At 36.7% G+C, this 27,377-nt stretch overlaps 1 protein-coding gene across 2 annotated transcripts; it reads left to right on the forward strand.

The window, feature by feature from the left end:
- Nucleotides 1-27,377, forward strand: LOC119796223 (protein AHNAK2). 2 transcript variants are annotated; one of them, XM_038304681.1, is made up of 8 exons: nucleotides 1-336; nucleotides 10,801-10,847; nucleotides 14,055-14,165; nucleotides 14,744-14,857; nucleotides 14,956-15,109; nucleotides 16,151-16,311; nucleotides 16,382-25,782; nucleotides 25,972-27,377. In XM_038304681.1, the coding sequence occupies exons 1-8, from the start codon at nucleotides 279-281 to the stop codon at nucleotides 26,909-26,911; spliced, it is 10,986 nt and encodes a 3,661-aa protein (XP_038160609.1). In that variant the 5' UTR covers nucleotides 1-278; the 3' UTR covers nucleotides 26,912-27,377. The 2 variants fall into 2 exon arrangements, with proteins under 2 accessions (XP_038160609.1, XP_038160608.1); XM_038304680.1 differs by having other exon boundaries at nucleotides 2-336; nucleotides 16,382-27,377.

Below are 27,377 nucleotides of genomic sequence, written 5' to 3' on the forward strand. Positions count from 1 at the left end.
CAGGTCCATGTTTACGACACAGACAAGGGAGTTTTCTTCACTCTGTAGACAACTCAGACAGAGAAGCTAGACCTCCAACTCCCCTCGTTCTCTCTTTCTCTCTGCAACTCACAATCCCTCACTCTGCCGCCACTCGCCACTGATTGACCTGCTGCCTGAAGAAGAGGTGGAGGGAAGAAGCAGCAGCTGCAGCAGCACCTGCCTGAGCCTCCATCCCCTCTTCCTGCCCGACCCCAGACCTGCTCTCTGCTGCATCGGCTCTAAACCTCGCTGCCAAAATGTGCGACTGTTTCCATCTGGCATTCCCCAACTGGCATGCTGCCTCCTCTGGGACTGGTAGGCTCTTAACTCCTTTACCTTGTTTTTATCCGACATGACATAGTCTCCTATAAGGAGTGAAGTGAGGGAGCAGCAGGGTTCAGTGGGAAGTGGGGGATATTGTTTGCCATGGAGGCAGATAATGCAGGATTCAGCTGGTGCTGATGCTGAGTTGAGATACTGACTTGCAGTAAGGGCTGGGTGTGTCTTCAGAGTGCAGTAGAGCGTCTGAGGATGTCGTCTTTAGAAGGTGTCTGCATTTCTCCTCTCTCCCTCCAGCAGAGCGTCTGGACCCCAGGCTAAAATACAAACACACTAAGTTACAGTTTAATTTCAAGAAATAAGAAATCAGGTAGGCAGCAAAATATCCGTCCCGGGATGAGAAAAACCACTGATGCCAAAAATAGAAACAGCTGTGAAGGGATCCAATGAAATCCTTATGTCGTCATTGTCGTGTTTTGTGCAACAACAGAAGAACATTTACAAGTTTGTATGCTCGATAAAAGATTCAAACTTCACATAGAGTAGGAGGTTTCAAGCTCGTAAACTTCAATCCTATTGTTTAGTTAACTCTGTTAATAAAATTTATAAATTTTTTGTATAAAGTCAGTTCTCATGGTGTTTTTGAGTTTCCTGGTTAAGCACACCTAAAAAAATTTACAAACATGAATACATCTAGAATCTAGATCTAGATCCTAGATATGATTCTAGATTCTAGAACATGCACCCCTAGATGGAGAAAAATATTGTCATAAGGACCCTTATTTTAAATAAACTTAATAAACTACTATACCCTAATCCAGTAGGATATGTGAAGAACAAGACCGCACAAAAGAATAAATCTTCACACTTAAGATTATCTTCATCTTGCAGTAAACTAACGTCGCCTCTGTAAGTTGTTGTTCTCTTTGGGACAAATAGAACTTCAAATAGTGAATCTATTAATCAGAAAATTATTGGATATTTACTTCCTGATCATCCAGTCAGAGCCAGTCAGGCTACAAAGTGTCCAACTTCACTAAGCAGAAGGCCTTTCTATCCATAATTTTGTGTTTTTTTTTCTCAAAAAGTTTTCAATTTTTTGTGGGAGATAAACTGTCTTCTTTTTACATGTAGATACAAATAGATCTTAAAAGGACAATACAGTTCAAACAAAGTCATGCAAATGACATCGTTACCATTACTAATAGCCGATCTAATACAGCTAGGGATGTTGGTTTAGAATTTTGTAAATTTTGGCTCACTAAAGGAAACATTAAATTTCAGCAAAAAGCCAAACGGAAATTTTGTGCATGAATACAACAAAAATAAAATGTATAAAGAAATCTAGAAGAAATATCTCAAGAAATATGAAGTAAAAGTCAAGGTCAAATGAAGGGCAATCATTAACAGATTAGTAAAAAAGAGAAATGTGAGAAGCAGAAGTAAAACAGCGATTGAGCTTCATGCAATCTCATATAACCAAAAAAAGCTTTGATGGAGTGAATATAAAATGATCAAAACAAAGTAATCTTGTTTGTTTGTTTTCCTTAATAGGCTTCTCTGTTTCATTTAGCCTAAGCTTGATTTATTCCTATGCATGAGCTTCAGAGTGCAGCCTTAAGACAACTCTGAATTATTAATTTATGCTTTCTGACCGGAAGTATGCTTACATCAGGATTGACTCTCTCTTATATAAAATACATTACCTTCAGCTGACATTTTTCACTGTTTTGATCAATACCATATGACTGTGTAGAGGAGCTGGCTGCCCCTCCACTAACCCAACACACAACCACATCATGTCAGAAAATTGACATTCAAGTATTGAGTGTGCATTTATTTTCATTTACAAAAGCTTTTTAATTTCATTTGGCATAAAGGAGAACAAAATGACATGTCAAAGAACAATAATTACCCAGAAGGCATTTTTTAAATGAATGTTGATATTCCCCTTTAGATAAATAAAAGGACTCCTCCTGAAATTTTGTCTAAAGAAAAAACTGAATGAACTCTGCCCCCTTGTGTCCAACATGAGAAACACATTTCAGAGGGAAAGACTCTTATACAAATAGTTAAAAGCTGTTTTTAGGAATATATTACAATAAACTATTTTAGTTTCCTGTATCTAAATAAAGGGAGTGGGAAGTAAATTTACTAAGTTTTCCAGATTAAAGAGTATAATGAAGCTGAAATTAAATCCACATCAAGGCTTTTTTTAAATCAATCTCTTAGATAAAGTTTATATTAAAGAAGATCTTAAATTTAAACTTAGATGGTTAGATAAATGGATAAAAGTCAATAAAAAATGTTTGACTGAAGGTTAAAGGTGATTTATTTATAGTTGAATGGTGCTTCGTTGGTCAGAATGGGAAACAGTGTTTTCTACAGTTCATCTAAATAATCTAAATAATCGTCTAAATAATTTTTGTCTACACTACTGATCTAACATATTTAAGCCTATATTTAGACATCTGATGACCCTAAGAGTCAAGCTGATGCATATAGTGGAAAAAAGGAAAATAAAATCATCATTAATAGCTTTATAGAGCAATTGGATTACAATATACATTTCATTATTATTAAAAGGTCCAGATAGGTTTTGCTAAATGAATGTAACACACCAATTATTTGCAGATCCTGCTGTAATCTGGTTTTATTTATTTTTTTCCTACTTGCTTTGATTCTGTTTTATTTTCCTGTATTTTAATCATGTAACACTTTGCATTGTCTTTGTACTGAATTGTGCTATACAAATACATTTGCCTTGCCTTGCCTTAGTTGTTTTTTGAGGGAGTTATATGCAACTTCTCAAACAAAACCCCACAGGACAGCCTTTCTTTTTAAAGAGAATATGGAGTGCTTGTATATTAGTGGTGGCCTATTAGTAAGAGCAGAGGGTTTGTGTCCTGTGAAGGCTTTAAGGTCTAAGTCTGCCACTCTGTGTTAGTGAGCAAGATTCTGTATAGCGTACAAAGCTGCAATGACAGATTAAGACAATTAAATAGATTAATACTGATTTAAAATGTCTAGCCTTGCTTCTTATAATGACTATGTATAACATTACACAGCCGAAGGCCTTGTCATGATTAGTCCTATTTAGTCTTTAAGGAAAAAAAGGCCCCAGAGATTCAGACTCAGATTGTTTTACAGCAGTTTATTTCCTCTGTGGGGTAGAGCAGAGATGTGACGCTCTGAATACTGGTACAATTGTTACAGGAATCCTTAAAGTTCTAGTTGAGTAATATTTAGCTCTTTCAATTTTTTTTTTTATCTAATCCTTTTTTTTATTTAAATACAACGATTCGCATTTTAGATACTAGACTGAACTGAAGTTGGACCAGGGAAGAGGTGTACAAGATGGAAAAGACCAGGCTTAGAGAGCTAAGTTTGGTTGCTTCTATCCAGCACAGTTACTTTGCTCATTTGTTTAGGCACCAGGATTTAGTTAAGTTAGCGTTCCAGAATCTAAGTTCTGTTTTGGGTGCTACTCTGGAGTCTCTGAAGCTGATTGTAAATGCAAATCTCTTCTATTGTCCCACAATGGGGAAATCCATTCTCTGCATTTGACCCTTCCCTCTGTGTGGTTCCTGGGGAGTAGTGTGGGGTAAAGGGTTTTGATCAGGTACTTGCAACCTTCTCAGTGCACAAGCGCACTGCTCTAACCCACTAGGCCAACACTGCCCAAAGAGGGATCCTTGATGAAATGATGAACTGGTTTTTGATTTAAACAAATCTTATCAGAAACAAATTCCTTTACTTTACATCATGCACCTGTGCCGAATAGGGTTTGCTTAAGTACTAGTGTGATGCTAGCATGTTTACACTCTGGTTTGATTTGCTAAATGTATCACTGGGGTCTGAGTTTTTTATTTTGCTAACAAAACTTAGAAAGCAAACTACTTACAATGCTGCATTAGCTGAGAGTTTCTCTTCCTTTGTCAACATTAATGTTAGAATGGACTGGATGATATGGCCTTAAAATCAATCTTATCATGATGGTTAGTGGTATTATCATGATTTCAACAATATAAAAAATCCCCACCTTGAATGTATGAAAACACTAAGCTGCACAGCGTAGGACTGCATTTTCTTTGTCTTAGAGACATTAAATTTGGTACAGTTGAAGACCTTTCCCAGCCTCCAAAATGTGATGTCATAGTTTTAAACAAAGAGCTAGTCGGCCATCTTGGACTTAATTTCAAATGTTGACTCTGATTTGTACATTAATAGCCACTATATTTGTTTAAACTACTCCCAGGGCTTTTGAAAAATCAACTTTCTCAGTTGGCTCAACGCATATGCGGACATAAAGTTATAAAATATATATATTATTTAAATTATATTAACAATAATAATGATATAAATAGTATTTTCTTTGCATGATGAAGGGGCAGAGCATGACTTCAAAGTTTGAAATCTCACCCAAATAATTAAATTTGTTTAACTTCTAGAGAGAAGACTGACCAAGAACCTCTTTGATTTATCCACATCTGTTCCCATACAAAAATCAGTGGTCATTGCTAACCCACCCCCGATCACACAAACTATCTCCACAAGGAATGCAGAATTAAAAGCCATGCACACTAACTGAGGCTGTGTGGGTCTCAGGGTCACTGTGTAGTAGGTGATATAAAGCCATGGACTGCACTGTGACAGAATAGAGGTCCATTTGGTTTGGCATCCCAAAGCCAATCATTAAATATAGTGAGTGCTTTAAATTTAAATTAAAAGACTCAGACTCTAAAACATATATATAAATTTTTAAGTAAGAACAGTCCACTAAAAGACGTATTAAAACAGCAACTATAAAAAATAGATGCATGTTTTATTCAAAATAAAAACTATTTTTCAGTACACATGCTTCATTCAGAGCTCCTCACGTGTAAAGATCAGTAGTAACTGTTTACATTTACCCGGTTAGACTAACTTCAGTAAAAAAAAAAAAAGCACACCAAAGTTTTTACATTTACTTAAATATTCTTGTGAATATAATCACTATTCCTTCTTGATTAATTTATTTCTTTAAAGTGAACTTTCTTTAAAGTGAACAATTTAATACTCATGGATGATCATTTTAACATAAAACCATCTATGAGTTAAAAATGTCAAAATTAGCTACAAGGCAGATTTTGATTTGCAGTCAATTTAAATGTGTTAAACCTCTAGCTGATCGATCCACAGCGAGTAACTTGAGTTGTTTGGAGATCAGGTGAATATACAGCAGATATTCTCTCTGGAAGTTCCTCACCTTACTCAAACATTTATACATTACCTACTGTAGAGGATGCTTTCCTGAGTTTGATATAGATACACTTTTTCTTATATCTGAATCTTTAATCTTCTAATCATTGTTCTACATTTTACTTTTTAAAATACCAGAATTTTCACACTGCCTGATTATCTAATTTGAAAACTTTATCTGTCGTTATAATTCAACAGTTACTCAGTACTTCTAGTAATAGTAGCCTTTTAACCAGATTCTTTTTCTACTCCTACTTGACTACTTTTTACTTTTGCTTTACTGAATATATATTACTTCAAAAAAAATTTTTTGTGTGTACATTTACTCAGAATGTCTCCTTTAAGACCAATTAATTAACCTAATTAGCAATTAACAGTATTGCAAGATTACTCCATTAGTAAAATTATCAAAAGCTACAGCCCAGTGTTACGATGTATTACGATGCTAATAAAGAGACTCGGGCACAGAAAGACTTGATACAATTAGGGAAACATTCCTGAAGAATCTCTTCACGGGCTGTTGCTTCTGTTTTTGCACAGCTTTCTTCATCTGACGACACCTTTAATTACATCTAACTGAAAATGTGGAGTTTTTTTTTTGCTCTGAAATTATTAGAGCAATGCTCAAGCACAGCGAGAAGTAGAAATTAAAGAGACTAGGAATAGATCCTGGGAGGGTCTCTGACAGAGCAGGCAAAAACTAATGATCTGGATCTATTTTTAGTCTGTCAGATTTAGCAGCAGAAATGCTGCTCTCTTCCTTTGTTAGAGCATTGTAACTAGTTCATATCATTCTGGAATTATATTAACTTATATGGAGAATCAGCCATTACATTGAAGAATGGGGATATGTAAATAATATTTCCATATGGGGTGTATGTGTGGTGGTAGCTTTTTTGTGTCCTAGCAGGGGAGTTTTAAGCAAAATGACCTTTTATGCTCTTATTAAATAGATTAAATTACAGGAACATATTTTCTTGCTATTGTGTAACATTGGTGATTGGTTAGAGTCAAAAAAAGGCGAGTCAATTGACTGAATAGTCATATTCATAAAATTTGTCAACACTGAGTCAAGTGCCAGTCCAAGTCAAAACAAACACCTTTATGAGGTTGTAGTTCTGATTGACGAATATGGTTGTATGTCATCCCTTTTATGTGTAAAGCATGTTATGGCAGGCGAAGTAAGACACATTCCAGAGCTGTGATGAAACTCACCGTACTTTTGCAGCAGATTAATAGATTGAAAACATGTGCTTTTGCAGTCGCATGTCCTTACAGTTTATGCAGAAAATCTAATTTACCCCCCCCCCCAAACCACTTTGCTGAAATCTTGTTAAACACTGGATCCACGCAAACTGCCCTTGAGTTAAAGGAGCTTGTGTCTGTCTGTTGCACAAAAACTGAACACAAACCCAGAGCCTAAATCATAAACTACATAATCTTCCAGGAGTTTAGAGAAGAAGGGAGCTTCCAGGAGCTTCTACAGAAGAGATTTAAACAAACTAAAATGCTTTTATCTAAGGGTTATACCATGACATCTTCAGTAAAACACTATATTTAAATACGCTAGATTAAGATTTTTATTGGATTTCAATGTCAGTCATCATTTCAGCGTATTAATACTCAGCACCAAAATTGAGGGGGGATAAGGGGAGATGGCATCCCGCTTCTTAAATGACCATCCCCTCATACCATCCCCTGGGACATTTTATTACTTAATGTGTAAAATTTCTACTATATATTAAAAGTAATGGCAATAATATTACCCTTATAACATTTGGCGGGCTGTGGGCTTACAAGTAGCCTATGAGCAATGACTATGAAGCACATCCCAGTGGAAAATTTGTCCTCTGCATTGGTCCCTAACTATGTAGGGGCATTGATAGCCATGCCAGTCCAGGCACTGACTGCAGTTCTACTGTGAGGTGCCTTGGTCGAGGTCAATGACTGACATACCTGACATGTACCAACCATACCGTGCATACTGCTTTAGGTTAATATAATAATAAGGGTGAAAATGCTAAAAACAAAACAAAAAAAACCCACCATCCTTCTTTCTTTTTTTACAGCTAGACTACTGTTAATAATTAAGTATAAGTAAGTATATGAAAATATTTAATTTGTGTGTGAACAGGCACTGAAGGACCAGTCACACACAAAACCTACGCTTCATTTCAAAATACACTTTGTAGAAATAAGAACCATAAAAACATTCTTCACTCCTTGATCTTAAAGGTATAGTGGAGGATGTACTTTTTTTTTTATTCTGGTGATGTTTACGTAAGGCCCTCCTACATGCTTGTGCCCATTTTTACTTACCGGTGGTGAGTCTGAAATAGTGGAAAAACTAATGCAAACAGCAAATTTTAAAAAGAATGCGCGTGAGGAGAAATGGGGTCGTGCATGCTCTTGCACGCGTTTAAAAGGCGTTCCCTCTCGGGACCAGGTACAGGGTCTTTTAAAAAGTGGAGAAGGCGGGTCTTTTAAAAGTTTTGCAAAACTCCTCTATTATACCTTTAACTCTCTGCAGGATAATGTAACTAGTATAATATTAGCACTGTTTTCGTAAGAATAGAGACTGTTTTATCTCATTTCATGTAAAGTCACTCTAAAATTACTTATCTATTTTTCATCAAAGTAACTTTGAAAATCTGATGTTTGAAAAGCTATCCTGGAATGCCTACTGTACTTTGCCTTGCCTTTCCTAGCCTCGCCCCACCTTGCTATACCTAACCTAACCTAACCTAACCTAACCTAACCTAACCTAACCTAACCTAACCTAACCTAACCTAACCTAACCTAACCTAACCTAACCTAACCTAACCTAACCTGACCTAACCTAACCTAACCTAACCTAACCTAACCTAACCTAACCTAACCTAACCTAACCTAACCTAAAACAGAAATGCCTCAAAGACGGACCAGTCTAAATCCAAAAGAAACAGATTAGGTCATAACATCCAATTTAGATGTGTGGAAAAGCAGTTATGTTTCAGTGACTTCTGCACCACAATAATACAGAGGACCATTATAGATCACAAATGAAGTATGGGTGTGATAAAAAATTAAGACAAGGCACCACTTACACCTAAAAGTGTCCCGCCTCTTTCTATCTGCGAGTGAACAAAGGACTTTATTCACTTTGGCAGTCACACACACTAAGGGATTGCTTGAGGACAGATAGAAGAGCTTCTTAATAACGCACGGCTTGCTTCCAGACACACCACCAGCAGCTGTAGGTAGGTAAGCTGTTTGATTTGGGGGAGAGGATTTTAGAAGTTACATGCTGGCCTTAAAAAAGTTTGATATATTTACTACTTTTCTGTTCTCTTGACATTATGATGTTTGCAGCCGCAGATATTTAAAAATAAGTTCCAAACAACTAAAAGAGGTACTATGTTTTTAAAATGATTCAATAATCGCTCTCTCTTACTAGACAGAAGCCACAAAGAAGATGACCAGGCTGTAGTCTTTTTGACTGGTTCTTTTCGAAACAACAAAGCACCCTGAAAAGCAGGAAGACTTTAACCTATTGGTGTTCTGCCTTCTGCCGTCTTCTAAAACACTTAAACTGAACGACCTGTCCACATGACATACATTACTGTAAGGCTGAGGGTGGGGTGTGATGCTTTGTATAGAAAATAAAACGTGCAAATGCTCGCCTGCAAGCATTTCAGCTTAATAATATTAATATATATTTATATTTGGCTTATTTAAATGTTGTTTAATAATGATAAAAAATAAAATAATAATCATAACTTAGCTTATGAGCTTCCCTCGATTTTTCCTAATGCTCCGAAATTAGGTTATTCTAAATAAAACCTAACCCTTCTTGTTACCACACATATTTAACTAGTTTTCACGACAAAATAAATCATCAAACATAAAACACAAAATAAACATAAACATGGTTAAATTGGGATATTTTCTCTATCTTGGATAATGGCCTAGTGTAAGATTGTTAATTGTCTTACATTTACAAAGATCAATAGGAATAGTATAATAGTTGGATCATTCAAAAATAATAATAACCATTATATTTGTCAGAATGTATTTATTTTTTAAAGGTAGATTCTTCTGGACTGATGACCTTGAGGAACAGGTCTATAAGTCTGGCAGTTTTAATGTGAGGATCAATACAGAGGATCACTTAACAGAAGGAGGAGGTAGAGGGTCTCTGAGGAAATCATTGCCAGGAAAAACTCTAAGTAGTCTCATAGTCGGCTCCAGTGTCTGATGAAACCTGTGAGAACCTGAAAGAATATATCTATCTATCTATCTATCTATCTATCTATCTATCTATCTATCTATCTATCTATCTATCTATCTATCTATCTATCTATCTATCTATCTATCTATCTATCTATCTATCTATCTATCTATCTATCTATCTATCTATCTATCTATCTATCTATCTATCTATCTATCTATCTATCTATCTATCTATCTATCTATCTATCTATCTATCTATCTATCTATCTATCTATCTTTCTATCTATCTATCTATCTATCTATCTATCTATCTATCTATCTATCTATCTATCTATCTATCTATCTATCTATCTATCTATCTATCTATCTATCTATCTATCTATCTATCTATCTATCTATCTATCTATCTATCTATCTATCTATCTATCTATCTATCTATCTATCTATCTATCTATCTATCTATCTAGGCACCAGCAGAAATATTATTATTGTTAATCCAGTGTTTATGAATGTATGAATTTATGAAATGTATGATCAGTGAATTGAAACTACAAAGAAAGAAAAAAAAAAAGTAATCAAGAAAATAAAAAACACATCAGAGGATTTTTGAATGCTTAATTGGTGCATTTTTAGGTCCGGTATTAATTAAAGTCCATTTAATAATCCATATACATCTTATCCTAAAGTAAGTAAGTGTTTTGCAAAGGGCACTGCAGTCTTTAGATTTTGCATAGAAAACTTGCATGAACATTGTTCCACCAATGTTAAAAATTGATATCATGGCTTGTGGCATTACAAGGTAAATGTGCAGCTGCTGTGAAAGGGAAGCCAGGCTTGAAAATGCTAAAGAAGATATGTAACTATTACAATCAATTGCAGAGGAAACAAGAAACAAAACATATCCAGACAAGATTAATGTAGGATGAAAAATAGATATATAAAAAAGACCAAAGTTAAAAAAAATATCAGATTGGTTGTTCCATATGCATGCAAATCTAGTCATGGAAACTGACATTTTATTATAAATTTTTTTTTGTGTGTTCTTAGCAGGGAGAAGACTACCAGCGCCAGAGCCTACCACAGAAGACGATTCTGTGAGTAAATATTCTGTTTTTATAAGAAACACCAATGAGTGTCAAATTGTATGTTTTTAACATAGAAATATTTTGTTGGTAATGTTTTGCACTGCATGGAGTTTTGCATGTATTATACAAAATCGGGTTAGACTCATCTCAGCAAAATACCTTTTTTTACCCCCTTTTGCAGTGTTTTTTTCCATTGAGTGTGGTAACATGTAAGAAAGATTTAACAATTGTAAATTTATAGTTGTACAGCTCGTGCAATTTCTAATTTCTAATAATTGAAAGAACATTTTCCATAAGAAAATCAGAGCGTGGGATATTATTTGACAACCTAACCCTGTCTTTAACATGATCTCTGGCCTGTCTGCCGTTCTCTTTAATCTGTATGATGCCGTTTGATTTCTCCCATTATCCAACAAAGCTCTGATGACTTCAGAAAATAGCTTTATTTCTAATAAAATTAAATTGGACTTTGTGTTCTCACTACAGGAACATTTGGAACCATGCAGCATTTTAGTATCCTTACTTGACACCATTTTCTCCTACTTCAAAAAATCCCGGACAACTTTTTTATGGGATTCCAAATTCAAGCCCTTCATCATTATAACGGTTCATAAAATGTATCATTTCTGCAGAAATTAAACTGTAATTATACACTGCAAAAAATCTAAATCCAGATAAGTCATTTTTTCTTAAAATAAGTGCATTTGTTCTTGAATTGAGGAGATAAAAGAGACATTTTGCCAATGGAACAAGACAATTTACACTTAAAATAAGAAAACACAGTTAAATTCTCTTATTTCAAGTGCATATTGTCTAATTATCTTATTTTAAGAGTAAAAATACTCATTCCATTGGCAAACCATCTCATTTACCTACTCAAATTAAGGGTGAATACATTTAATTTAAGAAATTTGTACTTATTTCTAGCTTGTTTTTGCAGTGTAGGTACTGCAAAGGTGTTTGATTATGTGATGGCGTTAACCTTACTAGATGGGCATGGCAAAAGTTGACAAAAATGGAGGTAATAGAGGTTTAAGGAAGAAATACAATGTTAACTAATAATGAAAATAAATAGCAAAATAAAGAAAGCCATGAGGTCTGATGATGAGCGGTCTTGAAAGTCATGTGTACATTCATAAGTAATGTGGTTAAATAAATGTTCTTCTTCTGCTCAAAACAAATACATGTCGAGATAAGAGCTTTTTCTCACAAAGAAAATAATGAGACTTTTATATAAGAAGAAACTGGAGCCAAGTCTCCTGACCAGCCTAAAGTTCTGCATCCTGGCACTGCATGGAAAACAGAGGTCTGTAACTTTCATCATTCAAAGAGCCATTTTAAAGAAATAAAATAAACTAGCTGCAAAATCTAAGGTTATTGGATTGAGTTTGAATGAACAACTTCTGTTTCGATAATGTATGTTTTATAGTTAAATCAAAGTGGAGATGTTGAGACAGAAAGCATGGAACAGATTTCCCCTGTTGTGCTGATGATACTCAGCTAAATTTGCCCATTCATTCTGATAAAACCGACCCATTACATAGACTACAGGCATGTCTTGAAGACGTAAAAAAACAGGATGATTTAAATTTTTTTTTTTTTTATTCAGATAAGATTAATTGAGATGGATTAATTGGCCTCCAATTTTAATTTTGACAACATTTACCTCACTCTGTATAATGGAAATTACGTAATATCTTTATTTTTTAAAAATTCTTTTTTAAAACAAGAATACTTTAAAACCTTAAGCTGCAAGCTAAACACTGTAAACATTAACGTTTAGCTTTCATTGCCTCTTTTTTTCTGGGGTATAATCTTGAGAGAGTGGAGGTGGGCAGAGTGCAGAGCCCGCTCCAGGGGGAGAAATTCTCCTTGGCTCCTTCTAGCTCCTTCTAGTCTCTACACATCTCTTTATTTCTCTCTCTTCTAAGTCTGGTACCCCTGACCTCTAACTATGGTTGACATGATCATCTAAGTGTAGTGACTTTTAGTTGTTTGTTTTTTTTCCTCTCTCTTCACAGTATTTCCATCTTGTATGCTGTATTGTTTGGCTGTGACTCCCTCCTGCATGGTCCCATCCTATTGTGGTTAACTCTGTTTCTCATAAAGACATAGCCACTACCTGAGCTTTTTCTGTGTGTCTGAATTTGATGTTTTTCTGGACTTGAACACAGGTTTACACTGCAAAAAATAGAAATCTCAATAAGTTATTTTTTCTTAAAATAAGTGTGTTTTTCCTTGATTTGAGGAGGTAAGTAAGACACTTTGCCAATGGAACAAGACAATTTCCTTTTAAAATAAGAAAAAACTATTTTATCCTCTTATTTCAAGTAAATATTATCTAACTATCTTATTTTAAGAGTAAAAATACTCATTCCATTGGCAAATCATCTTATTTATCTACTCAAATTAAGGCTAAATATACTTAATTTAAGCCATTTTTTACTTATTTCTGGATTGTTTTTGCAGTGTAGAGCTCTTCTACTTAGCTGTTATTATCTTCCACATGAATCCACTGTACATCTACTTTTTACTTAATACTCCTGGATTAATGCTTCTGTGTTTTTTTTGTGTTTTCTCAAACCCCCAGTCCATTGTTGCATAGGCCTTGTTTCTGCACAAGGTTTTTATTCGGTTAAAAAAAGCGTTCTCAGTGCGATCTATTCCTGCAAAATTAATAACACCAAGCCAGTGATTTTTCCATCTTGGCTGACTCCAGGGAGTTCTCTGTGATGACTTGAAGCAATCTGCTTGGTTACCTTAGATTATTTTACCTTTGTAATCAGTCTGTCTGTATGGTTTAATTGAATTGACTGTTCATTGCCTTTACATAATGTGTGTTGAAATTTTGCACTTTTTAAACAAACTGTCTGGCTTCATCGACTGTTATCTTGAGTTTCTTTGGCACTCTAATAGATGCAGTTTTTTTTAAATAAAAAACTGCATGCAGAGTTTTTTTTTTTAGGGAAAATAGAAGTTGCAACAGTACGTGCATTAGTATTTTTTATCGCATAGACTGATGCACACCCTATACTGAATGCTATAGGGTGCATTACTCTATTTAAGACCAATATTTTCTTGTTGTATTCACTATGTTTTGGGGCTGAATAACAGAGTAGCTGTTCCAGTAAAGGAAACTAACAAAAGTATCCATTTGGAATTATAGTACCGGTAATAACTTTTTTTTTTTTTTTTTTGCTTAATTTGCTTACACAGTTATGTGAAGAACAAACTCAGTTCACAGAAGAGGAGAGACCACGACCACAAGGATCATCACCTGTCCAGGAGTTTCCTGAGGCGGCAAAATACTCTGAAGGTGAAAAAGAGGTAAAGTGCACTAAACTACTAGCAAGTCACACAAACATTGACTTTCAAGAAAGAGAAAGATTTATTGTCTGAGTCTTAATGTCTTATTGGCTGAGTTTTCTGTCGACAGTTAATTTGCTGGCTTTGAGAACAAACTGCAAGTTTTTTATCTTCCGGTTTCGGGAAGCTCTAGCATATTGGCAGTATTATATACATATCTATATGTATGTTTTAGGGAGTAGTGGCCTAGTGGTTATGGCATAGAGCTTGGAGTTCTGAGTTCAAGGCCTGTTTTGCTAATAGTAGTTTTAATGTCACTCAGCACAGCGAGCATAGTGGCTTCCTGATTTACAAATGAAGTATGTGAATTCTGAAAAAAAAGGCCAATGTACTCAGACAATATATTCTTTCATCTTAATTGGTTTCATATTCACTTTAATAGTCAAAAACCAAAACAGCCCATAATTAACCCGGTAATATTTGCACTAAAGCTTGGGAACCAGAGTGAGCAAATTTTAATAATATCAAAGCCGTTTTTAGGTTTGATTAATTGGAACTGCATAACATTTTAAAAGTTTTTAAAATTATGTTTTCTTTAGTTTCAAGCAGAGCATGATCCACAACACAAGACTGGGAGTGGACACAAAGGTAAAAAGTCTGGCCTTGGGTCCATGTTTGAAAGGACTTCGACTCCAAAAATGAGTAAATCAAAGGTACAACATTCACCCCTTCTACCATTAATAGGATCCATTCAGGCTGGTAATAGTACAGCTAGGTGAGAAGATCTTTCCTCATTTGGATTTGTCTCCAGGAGGCCCAAAGTCCTGAATGTGGGATTATTGTGAACGCAGCCAAAGGCGGGTGTGCAGAAGGTCTTGTTTACAGTGGAGGAGGGAAAGAGGGGATCTTCATAAAGACAATCGTTCCAGAATCACCTGCTTCAAAAAGTTTGGAAGTAAAAGAAGGTTATTATTATTATAATATTTTTTCATTTTATGATATCGATTAATTCAAACTCCTTTTTGTTGAATACTTGTGTAACTTTTGCATTTTACTTTAGAGAGCCTCCCAAAGGTATCCACCTTGAGCTTTTCAACATTTTGTTACCTTTGATCTGCTAAAATTGGATTTCATATGCATTGGTCTGAAGCGGACAAATTAAACATGGCATTCAAAAGATTTGACAAATAATGATCTTAAAAGTGTGGCGTGTATTTATTTTACTCTCTAAAATTACAGCTTCAGGTCTTTTGGGATCTATAAATATAATCGTTCCATTATAGCTCAAAGCGTACGATGAGGACAGGGCTGCCACCCTGTTTGAAAGCTAAAAACTTTGAGCTATTGAATCTTAAGCCTCTAAACACCGTTGAATTCCTGTCACTCTTTAAGAAGATGACATTAACAAAATGATGCTGGCATCACCATGGTTACTCTCGGTCGGTGTGTTGTAATATTAGATTTCCACCATAGGAATTGTTTAAAAAAAAAAATCACAGTTTGAGCAAACATGACTTGATATTTGCTGCATCTCCCACACAGCTGCCTTTCAACTGTGTTTTTTCTCTTTGCTCCATAAAGGCTTATCAACAGATCCTCTCACCGGAGCTGTGGTTCTATTCAGCTCCATAAGAGTTTTTGGACTCATTTGACTAACTCTCTTATAAATGCTTTCCCTGTCACTTTAGATAGATGGAAATTTGAAATATATCCCAATAAGACACATTGGAGTTTTTAGCCACAACCTGATGCCATGTAAAAAAGTACCAAGGGATTTATAGCTTTGCCAAGGAAAAACATTTCCAGAAACCAAATAGGCAGTAATGAATTTCTGATTGTTATGTCTATTCAGTAACGATTCTTTCTGCCTAAAACAATTTTTAATAGTATTACCATTAGTTATATTATTCTGTCAATCACTACAGACCAATACCACTCATCACATTTCAACAGGTTGAAAGTTTTACGAGGAGATTAAATTTTTTCTTGTGATCTTTCTTTTATAGGAGATCAGATTCTTAGCGCCACAGTGTATTTTGACAACATGTCATATGAAGATGCCATTCAGATTTTGGAGCATGCACAGGCTTACAAAATGAAGCTTTGCATAAAGCGGCAGCCAGACATCACAGAGAGTGAATCAACCATTGAATCTGATGCTATTCCGGTAAGTCATCTTCTCTCCTTTTTAAATGATTTAGCTATAGGTATTACTTAATATTTCTGTTGTCCATCAGGAAGAGGACGTCTGCTCCACAGAGATGAGGGTGAAAGGAAAATCCAGAAGGCGGGGGGATGCTCGTATTTCATGGCCAAAGTTCTCCTCCTTTGGAAAAGGACGTAAATCACGTTTCACAAGGTCTCACAGCTCATCAGAAGCAGATGAGCAGAGAAAGCTTGAGCTTAGCCCTGCAACAAGTGACACAGAATCACCTATAAAATCTCAGGATGCTCTGAAAGGAAAGAAGAAGCATAAAATAAAGCTCTCAACTTTAACAAAAAGAGGTCGCATAAGTTCCTCCGAAGACCAGGATACAGATGTTCCAATAACCAGGCAGATTAGTGGTGACACTCAGCTGAAGCAGGAATCAGATACGCTTTCACCTGAATGCACTGAATACCCCTTAGGAGAAACACTAGGAGTCAATATAGAAGCAGGTAAGAAGTCAGGGGAAGTTAAAGAGTCTGAACTGCAAGGTCAGAAAACAAGTGACACTCAAAACCTTCAACTAATTAGTATAGAAAACACCTTAAAATCAACAGATTCAGCTGTAGCTCTGACTGATCAAGGAAACCAAATTCTTAAATCCCCAGAGGAGAAAAATAGGAAGAAAGAGAGGTCAGAATTAAAAATGAAATTTTTGGGAAAGGACAAGTCACACAAGAAAGAACCAAAAGCAAAATCTTCCCCCAAAAGGCTTAAAACTCTTGGAGCAAGTGTTGATACAGAAGATCTTCCTGTAACAGGATCTAATGTTATCACAAGCTCTGAGTCAAAAACCAAACTGCTGGGAGATCAGACTCTGCTTGGCGTAAAAGACAAAAGCCAAAGTAGTGAGAGTTTAAAGGTAACCCCATCCAAATCTATGACCTCGCAGATCAGTTTACCAAAGGTGGAGCTTGACATTTCAGTCCGCAAATCTCCAAAGAAAGGGGATGAAAAAACACAGAAAGCAAAGGATCATAAACAGAAACAATCCAAAAAATCTAGTCCAAAGCGTAAGCAACCTGAAGCAGACATGAGTGATGTTCCTATTTCAGAGGAAATGCAAAAAGTTAACGATCAAGAATCGACAAACAAAACTGGCCGTGTTTCCACCACTCAGCTTCCTAAACGTGAAGATATTGAGATTCCAGGTATGGAGGACATATCTATGAAAACTGCAAAAATAAAGGAAACCAAAGCTGATTTTAAAAAAGATAATAAAGAAAACCAAAGTGAAACAGTGCAAATGTCAATTGATGTTAACAGTGTGAAAGAAGCGGTCTCAAAACTACCGGGATTTAAGCTGCCTCAAGTTGATATATGTGGAATGCCTATCCGTGAAGAAATAACTGTCATAGATGCAAATGCACAAAGAATATCTGTAAAAACACCCACAAAAGTAACGAAAAAGTCTGACATAACTGCATCTTCAGAAATCTCCAAAACAATGTTTTTAACTGAGAACAACATAGATTTTAATACATCTCAAAAGGATGACAATACTAGCCCAACAGGGTGCAACGAGGAACAGGAAACTATGATTGCTAAAACGCAACATATTGTAATATCTGGTAAAGAGCTTTACACTCTTCCAGACAAAGACTTTGATAGAGCAAGTGGAAAAGGAGATTTAAAACTCGAATCTGAATCAGCAGCAACAAAGGAATCCGTGAAGACCAGACCAAAGATAACGATGCCAAGCTTTGGGATGTCATCAAAATCCCGAAGATTACCATATATCGGAATTGACTCACAAAAACAAACTTTAATTCAAGAAAAAGACCTAAATACTGAAACAAGAAAAGATGAGAGGAAAACTGGAGAAGTTATATGTAAAGTAGAAATACCTGAACCCGATGGTTTTGAATACATTGACTCAACAGATGAGTCATCAGTCAGGAAAGATGGATTGAAAAGTTTTGATATTAGTGCTGATGTCAAAGGAGAACTACAGGTTCATGAGGTTGAAGGAAGTGGATCTTCTACAAAACAAACTTTTAGTTCTCCTGAAATAAAAATTTCAACAAAAGATGTTAAAGGATCATCAAAATTTAAAATGTCTCCTTCTGAAATGCCAAGATTTGCAGCTGCTACTCCAAATCTCAATACTGATGTTTCTGACACAAAGTCACCTACGAATGGTGTTACTATTACCAGTAACATACCAGAAACTGCTGTAAGTCCATCTGTTGATGTTAAAACTAAGGTGTCTGAAACTGAGGGAAGAGGAAGTAAATTCAAAATTCCAAAATTTGGAATATCACTACCGAAGCTAAAAGGTCATGAAATAGATGAAACCTTATTGAAAAAAGCTGTTAGCGTAGATGTCACCTTGCCTAAAGGTCAAGCTGAGGCAAAACTTCTGGATGCTGAACATGCAGAATCTGGTATTATGGTAGAGGAAAAGGTTCGAAAGATGGGATTTGATAAAGATTTTGAGTACTCAACATCCAAACCTGAAATTGGAACGTCATATTCCGAGGCTAAAGCAGAGCTAAAATTATCGGAGTCCACTGGAGAAAATATTGTTTTAGCTCCGGTGGCCCTCACCAGGTCACCTGAAGCGGAAATTCAGACTCTAAAGAATGACAATGAGTTTGCCCGAAAAGAATGGGATGTGCAACTTCCAAAGATCGGAATAGAAATGCCAAAATTAAATAAACCAGAATTTTCTCTTGGACACTCAGGTAAAAGTGTAGATGTAATAACAGCTGAAGAAAAGGCACAGTTAAAGAATACAGAAACTATGCTGTCAGACACTGAAACTAAGATAAAAACCCCAGCCACAAAAGTTAATGTTAGTCTGGGAAAAGCAGAAATTTTAATTCCAACTGGAAATGTGGAAGTCGGAAAACCTGAAGTGCAAACTCAACCTCTAATTGAAGGACAAGGAAGTAGGTTTAAAATGCCAACGCTTGGAATCACAATGCCAAAAATAAAAGCTTCTGAAACAAAGAAAGATGTAGAAGGGATATTCACTGAAAGCAAGACTGATGTAAAGATACTTGATGCTGGTTTTGAGGAACAAAATGTGGAACAATCATCATCAAAATTCAAAATGCCAACATTCAAATTACCAAAATTAGGACTTGGCACCCCTCGCTCCACTACCGGAGTATATACTTTAGACAAAGAGGCCCAAAGAGATGGAGTTGACCTTGACATTCCTGATGAGGTTCTTGCAGTTACCATTGTTGAACCCAGGGCTACAGATCCTGATAATGAAGAAACAGCAAACAAGTTTAAAATGCAAAGTCTTAGTCTGACTGTGTCTCCAATCAAAGGTCAACAAGCAGAGGATATTGTGACACAACAGAGGATGAAATCCGAGGAAAAAAAGGAAACAGAGGGGTCACCGTCCAGGTTCAAGATGCCGACATTCAAGTTTCCAAAATTTGGGGTTTCTTCTCCAACTTCCATAGAAAAAGTACCTCCTTTGGACAAAGATGTCAAAACAGGAGAGGGTGACACAACAACTACAGGAGAAATCCTTGCAGCTTGCACAGAAGAGCCAAGTATTAATATCAAGGAACAATCAGCACATTTAAAAACTATTGAAACTGTAAATGAGGAAAGAGGAAGAACATTTAATATGCCAAGTCTTGGCTTTTCAGTATCACAAACCAAAGGACCAGATACTGAAGTTAGTTTATCCTCAACAGATGTAGATGTTACAGTACCGGAAATCAAAATGGAGGCCAAACTCCCTGAAGAAAGGTTTAACAAATCAATTGAAGTTGAAGCTAAGGCTCCAGAAATCAAAGGCTCAAAAAGAGAAAAAGAAGGATCACCATCCAGGTTTAAGATGCCAACATTCAAGTGGCCTCAGTTTGGGGCTTCTTCTCAGAGTTCCATGAAAGAGGTACCTCCTTTGGACAAAGATTTCAACAAAGGAGAAGGTGACTCTAAGATTTCTGGAGAGATTCTTGCGGTTAGCATAGAAGAACCAGGTACTGATGCTAAGGGACCATCAGCAGAATTAAAAACTATAGAAACCGAAAATGAAGGAAAAGGAAGAACATTCAAACTGCCAAGTCTTGGCTTTTCTGTATCACAAACCAAAGGAGCTGATACAGACATTACCTTATCCACATCAGAGGTGGATGTTGCATTGGCAGAAACTGAAGCAAAACTCCCTGAAGGAAAATTAAACCAATCAATTGAATTTGAAGCTAAGGCTCCAGAAATCAAAGGTTCGAGAAGAGACAAAGAAGGATCACCGTCCAGGTTTAAGATGCCGACATTCAAGTTACCAAAATTTGGGGCTTCGTCTCAGAGTTCTAACGAAGAGGTACTTCCTTTGGACAAAGATATCAAAACAGGTGATAATATCACTTCAGGGGAGATTCTTGAAGCTGGTGGAGAAGGACCAGATGTTGATATTAGGGCGCCTTCAGCAGATTTGAAAACTAAAGATGTTGAAAATGAAGGAAAAGGAAAAACATTTAAACTTCCAAGTCTTGGCTTTTCAGTATCACAAACCAAAGGACCAGATACTGAAATTAGCCTATCCACAACAGATGTAGATGTTACACTACCAGACATCAAAATGGACGCCAAACTCCCCGAAGAAAAAATAAACAAATCATTTGAAATGGAAGCTAAAGTTCCAGAAATCAATGTCACAAGAGAAGAAAAAACAGGATCACCATCCAAGTTTAAGATGCCGACATTTAAGTTACCAAAATATGGGGCTTATTATCAGAGTTCTAATAAAGAGATACCTCCTTTAGAGAAAGATGTCAGAAAAGGAGAAGCTGACTCAGAGGTTCTTGCAGGAAGTGGAGAGGGACCAAGTATTGATATTAAGGCTCCATCAGGAGAAGTCAAGATCTCAGGAGCTAAAGGCGAGATAAGTGGAGGAAAATTCAAACTGCCAAGTCTTGGCTTCTCTGTATCAGAAACCAAAGGACCTGATACTGAACTTAGTTTATCCACAAAAGATGTAGATGTTACAGGACCAGAAGTCAAGGTTGAAGCAGAACTCCCCAAAGGAAAAATGATCAAACCAACCGAGTTTGAAGCTAAAGCTGCAGAACTAAAAGATGCAAAAATGGAAACAGAGGGATCACCATCCAGGTTTAAGATGCCAACATTCAGGTTACCAAAATTTGGAACTTCTTATCAGATTTCTACAGAAAAAGGGCCTCCTTTGGACAAAAATGTGAAAACAGAAGAAGGTGACACAGCTATTTCAGGAGAGATATTTGCAGCTAGCACGGAAGAGGCAAGCATTGATATCAAGGAATTGTCAGCAGAATTAAAAACTACAGAGACTGAAAAAGAAGAAAGAGGAAGAAAATTTAAACTACCAAGTCTTGGCTTTTCGGTTTCACAAACTAAAGGGGCTGACACTGAAATTAGCTTATCTTCAACAGATGTGGAAGTTACAGTACCAGAAGTCACGATGGAAGCTAAACTTCCTGCAGAAAAGTTTGACAAAATATCTGAAAGTGAACCTAAAGTGCCCGAATATAAGGGTATAAAAAAGGAGACGGAAGCATCACCATCAAAAGTTAAGATGCCAAATATCAAGTTACCAACATTGGGACTTTCTTTTCAGAGTTCCACAGAGGAAGCACCTCCTTTGGACAAAAAAATCACAAAAGGAGAGGGTGACTCCAAAATGTCAGGAGAGATTTTTGCAGCTAGCGGAGGACCAAGCATAGATATTAAGGCTCCATCAGCAACTTTAAAGCCAACAGGAGTTAAAAGTGAAATAAGTGGAGGAAAATTCAAACTGCCAAGTCTTGGTTTTTCTGTATCCCAAACCAAAGGAGCTGATACTGAGATTAGCTTATCGCCTACAGATGTGGGTGCTACAGAACCGAGAGTTAAGGTGGAGGCTGAACTACCAGAAGAAGTGGAAGTTAAAGGTCTGGAATTAAAAAGTAAAAAAACAGATGGATCACCATCCAGGTTTAAGATGCCAACATTCAAGTTACCAAAATTTGGGACAACCTATCAGAGTTCTACAGAAAAAGGTCCTCTTTTGGACAAAGATGTCAAAATGGAAGGAAGTGACACATTAACTTCAGGAGACATCCTTGCATCCAGCACAAAGAAACCAGAAGAACCTAGTATTAATGTCAAGGAACCATTGGGATATTTTAAAACCATACAAACTGAAAATGAGGGAAGAAAATTTAAACTGCCAAGCCTTGGATTTTCTGTATCACAAACCAAAGAGGCTGATACTGAAATTAGTTTATCTACAACAGATGTAGACGTTACAGTTCCAGAAGTCCAAATGGAGACCCAACTCACTGAGGACGAATTAAACAAAACAATTGAGTTTGAAGCTAAAGCTCCAGAAATCAAAGGTACAAGAGGAGAAAAAGATGGATCACCATCCAGGTTTAAGATGCCGACATTCAAGTGGCCGAAGTTTGGGGCTTCTTCTCAGAGTTCCACAGAAGAGGTACCTCATTTGGACAAAGATGTCATAACAGGAGGAGGTGATAATAGCACTACAAAGGAGATTCGTGCAGCTGGGGAAGAAGGACCAAGTATTGATATTGAGGAGCCATCAGCAGATTTGAAAAGGATAGAAACTGAAAATGAAGGAAAAGGAAGAACATTTAAACTGCCAAGTCTTGGATTTTCAGTATCACAAACCAAAGGACCAGATACTGAAATGAACTTATCCACAATAGATGCAGATGTCAAAAATCAGGATCTCAATATGGAAGCCAAACTCCCTGAAAAGAAAATAAACACATCAATTGAAATGGAAGCTAAACCTCCAGAAATTATTGTTACAAGAAGAGAAAAAGAAGGATCACCTTCCAAGTTTAAGATGCCGACACTGAAGTTACCAAGATTTGGTTCTTCTTCTCAGAGTTCTAATGAAGAGGTACCTTCTTTAGACAGAGATGTCAGAAAAGGAGAAGATGACTCTAAAACATCTGGAGAGATTCTTGAACCTGATGGAAGTGGACCAAATACTGATATTGAGGCACCATCAGCAGTTTTAAAGAGCTCAGAAGCTGAAAACCAAATTGGAGGAGGAAAATTCAAACTTCCCAGTCTTGGATTTTCTGCAACACAAACTAAAAGTATTGATACTGAAATTACCTTATCTACAACAGATGTAGATGTGACGTTACCAGATCTCAAAATAGAAGCAAAACTTCTTGATGAGAAACTAAGTAAATCATCTGAAGTGGAGGCTAAAGCTCCAGAATTTAAAGGTACAAAAAGAGAAACAGAAGGATCACCATCCAGGTTTAAGATGCCAACATTCAAGTTACCAAGATTTGGGTTATCTTCCCACAGTTCGACCCAAGAAGTCACATCTCTGGACAAGGACCTCATAACAGTTGGTGGAGAAACAACAGGAACAGAGGAGGTCACTGCATTAAACATAGAAGGACAAAACACGGAAATTAGGGATCCATCAATGAAGTCAAAAACAGAGGAAAGTGAAAGTGAAGGAAAAGGAAAAAAGTTTAAGTTGCCAAGTCTTGGTTTTTCTGTTACACAGGCCAAAGTGCCGGACATGGATTTTAGCTTGAAGACAGATATTGATGTTACGCAACAACAAGCTGAAATCAAAATGTCTGATAATGAACTGAAAATAATCTCTACAGAAAATGAAAGTAAGGAACCTAAAATTCAAGGTGAAGAAGAGGAAATTGAGGAATCAACATCCAAATTTAAGATGAAAACTTTTAAATTTCCCAAACTTGGGCTTACTACTCAGAGTTCCTCTGAAGAAGTACCTTCTATTGAGACAAATACAAAAACCGGCAGAGACGAAACTACAGCTATTAAAGAAGTAGTTACAGTTCCTGTAGAGGGATCAAGCATGGAAATTGAGGGGATGTCAGCTGATTTAAGTAATCTAGTAAGTGAACATGAGGAGAGAGGACTGAAACTCAAACTGCCAAGTTTGAGTTTTTCAGTACCGCAAGCAAAAAGGCCTGATATTGATTTGAGCTTAAAGACAGATGCAGATGTAAGACAACAAGAAGGGAAAGCTGAAGGTGATATCGCTGGTGACAAATTAAAAAAATCTTCCATTGAGGTTGAAACCAAACCACTTGAAAACAGGAAGAATACAGAGGGATCACCATCCAAATTTAAGATGCCAAATTTCAAGTTCCCAAAATTTGGGCTCGCTACTCAAAGCGCCGCTAAAGAAGCATCTCCATTTGATAAAAGTGTAGAAATCAAAGAAGGTGAGCGTACAACTTCAGAGGATGTTATTCCAGGGAGCATGACAGAACCAAGCAGAGAAAGTAAGAGTTCATCGTTAGAGCCAAAGACTGAAGGAAATGAAGGAAAAGGAAGACAGTTTAAGTTGCCAAGTCTTGGATTTTCAGTAGCAGAGGCCAAAGGAGCAGACACTGACCTAGAGTTATCAAAGAGAAAAGTAGCAGTTACATTGCCAGAAGTCAAAGCTGAGGTCAAACTTTCAGATGATGATGAGCTGAAAAAAACCTCTACTCCAATGCATACTGAAGGGCCTGAAATTAGTTTACCAAAATTTGGGATCCCTACATACAGCACAACTGATGAGGGTCCTCCATTTGACAGAGATGAAGAAGAAACTAAGACACCTGACATAAAGCTAGTGCCAAAGGACAGTGATGGATCGCCTTCCAGATTCAAAATGCCAACATTTAAGCTACCAAAACTAGGTCTTGCTACTCACAGTTCGAACAAACAAGAACCTGACTTGAACAAAACAGTAAAAGATGAAAGTACAACTTTGGAGGAGGTTCTTACAGTAACCACAGAAGGACCATGCATTGAAATAAAGGGTCCATCAACAAATTTACAGGGTTCAGAAACTGATAAAGAAAGATCAGGACGTAAGTTTGTGCTGCCGAGTCTTGGTTTTTCAGTGGAACAAGGCAAAGCGGGTAATACTGACATTAACTTATCAAACAAAGATATCAATGTTGAAATACCGAAAGCTGTCACATCCACAGAGACCAAAATCTGCCAGTCAGATGCTGATGTTAAAGAATCTACAGCAGTCCCCATACAGGAAGCATCCTCAACTGTAGAACTTGACACAAACTTAAAAAAGAGTAAATTTTCACTTCCCAAGTTTTCTTTTTCAAAGTCAAGCATTAAAAAGACTGAAGTAAAAGCTGAGCTTCCAGATCCCGGAGAAGTTAAAACTGAAACGATAACAGAAGTTAAACTCTCTGCAGACGAAGAAAAACAATACTCGACTATTGTTGAAACAACAGCTGGTGAGGCTGAAGTCAGGTCTAAAGGTTCACCTTTAAAATTCAAAATGCCAACTTTAAAAATGCCTAAATTTGGCAGTGCATCATATGAGGTAACAACAGAGACACATAGCAAAGAAAAAAAGGCTGAATACGATGGAAGTGAGCTTGAGGAGGATTCTGCTGTTATCATCAAAAGTGCAAAGATGGATGTTGAAATAGATGCCTCCAAATCAGCAAAGGCAGAACTGGAACCCCTTAAAACAGAAAGCGGTAATGTGGTTCATGGATCTTCAAGTAAATTTAAACTCCCTAGCTTCAACATACCACAGTTAAGTCTTTTAAGTTCTAAACTTGAAGATGAAACTGTCCAAACTGTGCATGAAGATAATAAAGATCAACTGCAGATGAAGATTGAGCTAAAAGAAGAAAATGTATCACCCAAACTGACTTTAAAATCAACTGGTGACTCTGACTTTGATGTTCCAAAAGTGTATAACCTCAAACAAAACACTGAAATCTCAAAGGAACCTCATGAACCAGTTGAATCAGCCACAAAGCACACAGAACAAAAGGAAGACAAGGCAAAATCAAAGCAAGATGCTACCAAAAGTCCAGAACGCACAAGCTGGTTTAGATTCCCCAAATTTGGCCTTTCATCCCCAAAGGAACAACGCAATGTTCCTGACAAAGCAGAGAAAATAGAAGATTGCAGCCCAGTAGGGGAAACAAGGGATGACGAAGGAAGTTCCCCCCTTTCTGTCCAGTCATCAGATGCTTTTGCCGATATCAGCTCTACAATCACAAGTGAGCCTGTTGGCCCATTCATACCTTCCCCAACAAAGGGCACGGTCCAACACTTCAATGATACCACAGCTGCTGGGCTTGAAGAGATCCAAGTCGAAGTCAGAAGTGAGCTGATTGCAGATGTGCCCAACATGCCTGAGAAGATCAATATCTTGTCTTCCGGTGTTTCATCTTCCTCAGATGATACAGTTAGACTAAAGTCTGGGAAAATACACATCATTACATCCAACATACAAGCTACTCCAGAATCCCAGCATGCCAAGCTAGTATCTGCTGTTTCAGTCCAACCAGCTGAAGGCCTTACCTTACAGTCAAAGTTAGATGAAGCGCAAGCTTGGATCGTCCAAGATTCTCAAAGTGCAACAAAAACAGTGTTTGAGAAACACTTAGTTCAACAAACATCTACAGAAACAAGTAAGAGCAAAGAAACCCTGGTTATAACAAAACAAATTACCCACATATTTGGCACTGCAGAGCACATCTCAGGGGACACGGCGTCTTCTATTCAACGGCTCAAAGACTCTGTGCACTCTGAGAAAATGAGGTTCTTTGATGAGGCGGAGAAGTGAAAGCCGTCATAACTTTCTCCTTGTTTTCCTCTATCTAAATGAATTGCATAAAATATTACCACCTGAAGTTAAATGCAAAAACTATCTGAAACCAGATGAGGGACCAATAAACACTAACCACATAAAGTTATCTTTTAGTATTCAGGAATCGCCATAACGGCTTAATCTCCAGCTGCATGTTTACTGATCTAGAGTATATAGAAATGTATTGCTATAGAAACTTTTACATCCTAATGGGGTCAACCTATGGCAAACTAAAACTCTTGAATTATGTGGTGTGGCTTTGCTGTGGTAGAGAAAGCTTAATGCTACAGTACAACGCGTCTTGGCAAAACTTTGTTAGCCCGTGCATTTTCATTTATTTTTTACATTAGAACTACATTATGTGGGGTATTATTTAAAATGCCAGCACAAAGTAGCACAAAAGTATACATTTCAGTATTTGATTTAACTCATTATATTATTA

This window comes from Cyprinodon tularosa, unplaced genomic scaffold (assembly GCF_016077235.1).
Source record: "Cyprinodon tularosa strain WSP-4 unplaced genomic scaffold, ASM1607723v1 ctg54, whole genome shotgun sequence".
Classification (NCBI taxonomy): domain Eukaryota; kingdom Metazoa; phylum Chordata; class Actinopteri; order Cyprinodontiformes; family Cyprinodontidae; genus Cyprinodon; species Cyprinodon tularosa.

What these genes read in the sequence shown, in the direction of transcription:
- LOC119796223 (XM_038304680.1), top strand. Translation starts at nt 279, where the DNA reads ATGTGCGACTGTTTCCATCTGGCATTCCCCAACTGGCATGCTGCCTCC. An exon ending in CAAAAATGAGTAAATCAAAG is followed by an intron (nt 14,858 to 14,955) that starts GTACAACATTCA and finishes ATTTGTCTCCAG; the next exon opens with GAGGCCCAAAGTCCTGAATG. An exon ending in TTGAATCTGATGCTATTCCG is followed by an intron (nt 16,312 to 16,381) that starts GTAAGTCATCTT and finishes GTTGTCCATCAG; the next exon opens with GAAGAGGACGTCTGCTCCAC.